General features: G+C 50.5%; 1 protein-coding gene across 11 annotated transcripts in view; it reads right to left on the reverse strand.

Annotated features, from left to right (window-relative positions):
- Window positions 1–477: 477 nt before the first annotated feature.
- Window positions 478–7,028, reverse strand: part of EBF3 (EBF transcription factor 3) — a 115,018-nt gene continuing 108,467 nt past the window's right edge. For 3 of the 11 annotated variants that reach the window (XM_036923882.2, XM_036923891.2, XM_057506489.1), the window contains 5 exons: window positions 6,975–7,028; window positions 5,774–5,962; window positions 5,189–5,386; window positions 4,148–4,260; window positions 478–3,113 (listed from right to left, as the gene is read on the reverse strand). The exon at window positions 6,975–7,028 is cut by the window's right edge and continues 124 nt beyond it. In XM_036923882.2, the coding sequence (XP_036779777.1) occupies window positions 3,096–3,113; window positions 4,148–4,260; window positions 5,189–5,386; window positions 5,774–5,962; window positions 6,975–7,028 (572 nt within the window). In that variant the 3' untranslated portion in view covers window positions 478–3,095. The other 8 variants (XM_036923909.2, XM_036923920.2, XM_036923900.2 and 5 more) reach the window with 5 other exon arrangements.

Consider the following 7,028-nt stretch of genomic DNA (forward strand, 5'->3'; position numbering starts at 1 on the left):
CCCACCCACATGGAGCCTTTGCTGACGTGCACACCTAAAGCACGTTCTTGCTAGCAGAGATGGGGGGTGGAGGGAGCACATGCTCTCTACCTGCCAAGCCCTCCAACTCAGGAGCAGAGGGGCGGAGGCAGGAGGGCCTGGGGGGCACGGGTGACCCAGCACCCACCCACCCCCACTGTGAGCCTCGTGACTGTGTGCATACTACACTCCATACAGACATTTGAGCGTGACTGCCACCTCCATACAGGTGGCCCTCTGGACACCAGACCCACCTGAGTGGCTGGAAGGTCTCTGTGCACTAAGGAGCTTGTATGCGCATGGATAACTTTGCAGGTGGTTCTTCTGTGAATCTTTTTGTCTTGGCCAAGGCCCAGGTCTGGAACCGAGGGTGTGCAGACAAGAACCCCACCCTGTCTAACTTCCTCATGTGTTTTGCCTGTCATTTTAATAATCAAAACAGAATTACCCAAAGTGAAATTCACAGACAAGAAATACTTTAATTAAATATTGTGTAAAATGAACATTTTTATACAGTTAAATATCTGAAAAAATGTACAGATAAAACAATCTTATTGTAGGGTCTTTAACAGTAAAATCTACCATTTAGTGACGCGCTCAGTTTTGAGACGATGAAGCGATGAGGGCGTTGTCTAATTAACCTAAACCACAAACCAAGTGCGGGTAGGAGGACTCGCAGATGTTCTTAACGTGGACACACGAGCTCACTGTCGGAGCAAACCCTTACTTATACAAAATGAAACGGAGGCAATTTAGTTCCAAAGTGACTTCTCAGGCTTTTCCACGTAGCTAAGCCTTTGTCAGCCGTCATAGGGACGGAGTGGGACCCACTGACTGCTGGGGACATTATTTTACTTAGTCCCTTGAATGAACACTTTTCTGTTGTGCATTGTTTTGTGATTTTTCTTTTTTTTTGCCAAGACAGTTTTTAAAAGTCTCTCCTTTTCGCTTTGAAGTTGAATTCAGCTGCAGTTTGCAAAACGTTGGCTGTGCTGCACCTGCAAAGCATGGAATGCAGAGGGAGACCCTTCTGCTCTCACAGAGGGTTTGGCACTAACAGGCACAGGATGAAGGAGAAGGCAGACAGCACTGCAGGGTCTGACCACCGAGAAGGTAGAGTCAGAGAAAACTTAAAAGCCAGAGGTGATTTGGGTTCCTCTGAAGCCTCCCTGAGTGTGAGGCAGGCGGGCGGGTGCAGAATGCAGCCGAATCACATGCAGAAAGGAGTGACCCCTGGAACACCAGGTTTGTGCTTCTGTGTGTGTGTGTGTGTGTGTGTGTTTTACACCACACATCTCCAAGGGAAACATTAACAATTGTGGTGTAAGCCTGTGATAAAATAGCACAAAGGTTCTTTAAAGAAGTCCACTTTTAAGGCATCAGAGAAGTTAATGTGGCAAACATTTTAATTAAAACATCAGAAGTAAATTTTATTTTAAACTTTAGGCCTCTGAATTTTTCCAGTAAACACAGTTCAGCTATGTGGCAAAGTGATGGGTGGCAGCTAAAATGACTTTTTACATTCTACAAAAAAATAAAATAAAATAAAGTAAGGACACAGCCCCAAACGGTGTCGCCTCTTCGCGGCTGTTCCACATGCACGGAATCTACTAGGATCTGTCACAGCCGGTGGCACCATTTTGTTTTGACTATACAACTAACTTTTTTTCTCAAAAGTATTTGTTCAGATAACTTAAAAATAATATAAAAATAAACAATGAATTTAACTTTTCCTCAAAAAAAAAAAAAGGTGGGCAGTCTAAACAATAGCAAACTTTTGAAGTACAAATGAAATGCAAAAGGACATGGGTGGATTTTAACAAAACAGATCAAAGAGACAGTTCTTGGCTTAATGCTCTTCCCAGCATCACAAAACACCAGGCCAGGACCAAAAACCCGTCCAGACAAGGAAAAGGAAAACGGCAGGAAAAGCAATGTACAAAATTTCAAAGATAAATACAATATTTATAATCAATATGTTACAAAATAAAGTCCCTTAGCAACTGCAAGTGTTCATGGAAAAGTAAGTGTTGAATGGAGACCATTTTATTCCTTATAAGACACATAAGGAATAAAACTTTGTTTTTTTCCTAAATATTTAAGTGGATCTGAAAAAAATTCAAGACAAGTGTATAAATATTTAGCTACAACTTTGGCAAAATCACAAAAGTCTACAATTTTATAACCACATACAAAACACATTAGGGAAGAAGGATCTAGAAGTCAAAAGGACAATTTCTGGTACAAGAAACATGGACCTCACAGTAGCCTAAGAATGCAATAGTATACAGTGCTAGCAAAAGTGGAAAAAATGTTGCAGTCACGCTTGCTTAACAGGAAGCTCTAGCAGTGGGAGAATATTTTAACCAACAGACAGTAGCATTTTTTTCTCTGTCAGTGTGCTTGTCGAAGGCAAGAGAATTCAATATCAAAGTTACAATTTCTAACTACAATAAGTTACAAAGTTTCATTTCATTAAGATGAAGTTAAGCGATGATAAACCCTCCCTCCCCCCCCTTGCCACCCCAAATTCTCCTAATCATATAGTCATCCTTTGTTCCAGTTTGATGGCTCATACCTCCTTGGCCCCCTTTCTTCACCACAAAAAAATATTTCACATTATAGAGATACACAACCATTGTGAATCTAAGTATGAGTACAGAAAAATGTTTGGAGGCATTTTCCATCAGTGTTTCATGATAATCAAAATGGTGCATTCACAAAGTTTCTCCCAACACATAGCAAGTACGAGACATAGCCAAGACGGAGTCAGAAACTTTATACAAAATAGGTGTCACTTTGTTTTCCTTATTCTTCAGGACTGAGAAATGTGAAAATATGAGAAAAGTTCAGTCAATAAAATGGAATTGTTCATGAAGAAGTAGGTTGTTTGCGTGTTGATTCTTAACAGTTTAAATAAAATCTTTAACCACAGTCTCGTAGCATTTCAACTGCTGCTGACATGTCGGAAGGTACGACCCCCACCGGCCTGTCTTAATATACTAAACGTGTCCCCTGAAGTCTGTCGTTGGATGCTGGGAGCGGAAGGTAAACAAAAGTCCCTCACATGGGTGGGACTACCAGCCCAGACATAGCTGAAAGAGAGAAAGGAGTGTGTTACAGGGGCCACCTCTCCGTGAGTCAGCCTTGGCTTGGTCAGGGCGTGGGGGTGCCTACTTCAGGGGACGGGGGTGCCTGTGGGGACAAAGCCCCTCAAAGTCTTTCCATACTGCAGCCCTCCTCAAACACTTCCTCTGGAAAAGGGAAAGGCCTGTGAACGTCGTGTGTGGGACGCTGTCCCTCCCACACGCCCAGTGGCTTGTTTATAGAAGCCGGAGGCCCAGACTCCCCAGAGGCCACCTCTGCCGACAGATGTGAACCAACCTGGTCACCTCTGTGACGCCAGCCGGGGCCGGCCCGCAGGCTCAGGGGGCCCCAGACACCACTCACGCTCCCTAAGTGAAAACCGGCCACGCCTTGGTTTCCCCTCTGCCTTCGGCCCTCGCCTCTGACCTTCTGCTGACGGTTCTGTATCGTAATGGTGAGTCGCGGCTCTCCAAGATCGAAGCCACTCACAGCCCACCTGCTCTGCCGTCTCCAGGCCGGGGGCCCTGGGGAGACGCCAGTCAGCTCCCCCGGGGAGCTTGATTTGTCCTCTTGGAATAAAGGAGGAAGCCGCTGAACGCCAGGTGCCCGAGCGTCCCCGTGGACCCCCAGTACGAATGTGACTTAAATCTTTAACTTCAGTGTTGTTTAATTTTTGTCAGAATGATTGTTCTCATTAATTTACATATAACATATTAATACATTTGTTCATGAAGTGATGTGAGCTTCAATTTCTCAGTTCATTAATTCCAACGATATTAATTTATCTCCGACTCACCGTTACAACATTACGGTTTGGAAGACCTGTGTGTGTACACAGTGCTCGTGGGGCACCGTTTTTCAGTGGACCCCAACACCCTGTGGACGTGGATGGGGCCGTGGCACCTGGCCACCTACCTGATAGGGAATTCTGCTTTGGTGGCCGCTGCCGGCTCACAGGCCAGTCTGCGGCCCTCGGGGGCCTGGGCGTCCCTCTCATACACTAGGAGATGTTGTGAAGACAATTATTTCAAATCACTGGTACCTTTCCAGTTCCTTTTTTGAGCATTAGTTCATCAAAGTGAAATATGCCACCGACTTCACAAAAGGGCCAGTTTGTCTTCTCCATGGTAACGTCCTCAGCACCCAGCAGAGAGCCTGGCACATAGTAGGCGCTCAGTAAATACTGGTTGAATGGATTCATTTTTTTAAAGGAGTAACTGGATTTGATTTTCACCGGGAGGAGCATATACCAAAGGTGGTGTCTGAAAGAGGCCAGATGACGGCCACTCAATCTCAGTGCCTGTGGGCCTCAGGAAACCACAGAGCCACGTGTAAGGTCACGAGGCCTGAGGGCACTCACGTGGCCCCGCCCACCATACACGGGCCACTGCGGGCTGCCTGCCTGGAGGGACCCAGCTGGGCTGGGCGCCTGCCCCGCGTGACCCCAGGGGTGGGCAGCTGTGAGCGGGTGGCGCCTCCCACAGCCCTTGGGGCCAGCCCTTCTCCCTCTTGCGTCTCTGAAAGAGATCACTTAGAAAACCAAACTCCAGTCCAGCAGCGGAGCATGCATGGCCCTGGGGCAAGGCGCTCGGCCTCGGGCCAAGGGGGCCGACTGGTTTCCCCGCCGGACTCTGCAGGTGGCACAGTGACCTGCCATCCTCACCCTGCGGTGATCTCGCTACCTTGTGAACGAGGCGGCTGCCGGCCCAGGAGCGGTGGGCAGGGTGCACCTAGCTCTCGCTCTCGGAGCGCCGGCCGTGAAGGCCTGTTTGCTGACGGGACTGGACCCCGGGCCCTGCCACACTCACGCCACCCCGCTGCTTTCCCGGGTGGCCCCACTCCCGGAGGGGCGGCTGCTTCATCATGAGGACGCTTAGCTCGGAAGGATGGGGAAATGGTTCTTGTTAACTGAGAGGCAGAACCTGGTACTTGTGGGGGTGAAGGGGTGGTACCATCTGTATGACCCCCGGGCGGGGTCCCCGTCACGCGGACCGGAGGAGAGCATGCAGCGGCCCCACCCGGCCGGCCGCAGGGGACCTGGGCACGGGCCTGCCAGGGCCCCAGCCAGCACGCCGCCCCTCACCTTGGAGCCCGTTCCCGTTGGCGCTGGTGCAGGAGGGGGGAGGAGAGGCTTGGGGCCGGACCACAGGCGCGAAGGCGCTCTTCTGTTTCACTGCGGAGATGACATTGGCAGGTGAGAATGAGAAAATGCCGTGGGCACCGCTACAGTTTGAAGGGAGGGTGACCGAAGAGGCTGCCATGGTGGGGCTGGACGGCACTACTGTAACAAAGCAGACATGGTCAGGACGCGGCCCGGGCACAGCAACGCGACAGAGGGTGCTCAGGGCCCTGCCGGGAGCATCAGGGGCGACACACAAGCATGAGATGTTTCTGGCTTGGCCACTGTCTGGATAACAGGCAAACTCGTGCTTGGACTTCCGTCTCCAATTGGGCAGCCCCGTTTTGTTCCGATGTTGTTTGGGTTTCCAGTGTGGCCATGTGGGGCCCATGTGTGGTCAGTGACCGTCGCCACGTGGACACCCAGCCTCCAGAGCCACCCTCCCTTCACAGAACAGCTCACATCACAGAACAGCCAAGCAATGCACACATTTGACTCTGCAGTGAACATGAATCTGTGTGATGACGTGTGACAAAAACAGACACTTACTGCCGTAGGGAGAGTTAGCGGAGGAGCCATTAAGAAATCCAGGCGAGCCAGGGACCCCTAGATTGGCCATGGCGCCACTTCCATATCCATTCATGCTAGTGCTGACTGTGTTGTAATTGGACTGCTGGGGAGTACTGCTGGGCACGTATCCTCGCGGGGACACGCTGCTTGTATTGCGACTGTAGCCGACTGTTAAAATCCCCCCCGGCCAAAAATAACGTTATTATCAGGGAGAGACACTTTGGGGGGGGTTTCCCCGCAAAGCTGTACCATATATTAAACATTCTTAATTGACCTCACACTCCACGCCAGCCCTGGTGCCTCTAGCCAGCTCAGATAACCTTATCACGCCAACCCTCCTGGAGCGTCTCATCGCCAAGCCCGGCCTGTCTCTGCGGCCTCGACAGCCAGCCGAGCGCACTTCGATCTAACCATCGGCTGCTTTCACAGTTCTCTTTAGAAGCAATTATCAGCAGCTTGGATTCCTGGTCGGTGCCCCCACACTATGTGAACTTTCAGCCTCTGCAGACCTTCAAATGCCATGGCTGACAAGGAGAGCTTGCTTGTGGCCGTGACTCCCCACAAAAGGCTGTTTTGGGGTCTTCATTTTTACGGTTGCTATTTCTGTAAGTGTGGGGAGGGGGTGGGGAGCAGTAGCTTCATTTGAGCCTCGGGACTGGGGTAAGCAGAGCCTGGCGGCAGCACAGGGAGATGTTGAGGTTACCACCTGCGTGGCTCTTAAGAGGAGGACCAAAGTGGACTCAAAGACTGGCTCAAACAATAGGGTCCTGCACCCCCCTGTGCCAGTGGGGAAATGGGGTTTCTCTCCACTTACTCACTTCAAACTGAGACACCAATCTCACCCATGCAACATACCCATGAAGGGTCTCCTCGGCTTACTGCCTCACAGCTACCCTACGGCTTCTCCCAGCATTTCAAGGAAAGCAGTCACTTAAGAATACCTTCAAGGAAACTTCTAGAATTTCCAGGGACTGAGCAGCAGCCCGTGTGGCTGCAGTCATTAGTCTCTGGGCCTGCTGGGCATTCTCCCCGTGCTTGCCGGGCAGATCTGCAGCGGGAGCCCCTGAGCAAAGCCAGGGCTTGGACTGCTGTGGACAGTGTGCAGACCTGGGCCACGCCAGCTGCAGCTAAGTCTCAACCGTCCCGTGGAGTCTGGGGGCTCTGCCCGGGCGCGGCATACCTTGGTCGTTTGCCTGCGACGTCTCTGAGACGTTGACGGCCAGTTGGCTACTGA

This window comes from Manis pentadactyla, chromosome 8 (assembly GCF_030020395.1).
Source record: "Manis pentadactyla isolate mManPen7 chromosome 8, mManPen7.hap1, whole genome shotgun sequence".
Lineage (NCBI taxonomy): Eukaryota > Metazoa > Chordata > Mammalia > Pholidota > Manidae > Manis > Manis pentadactyla.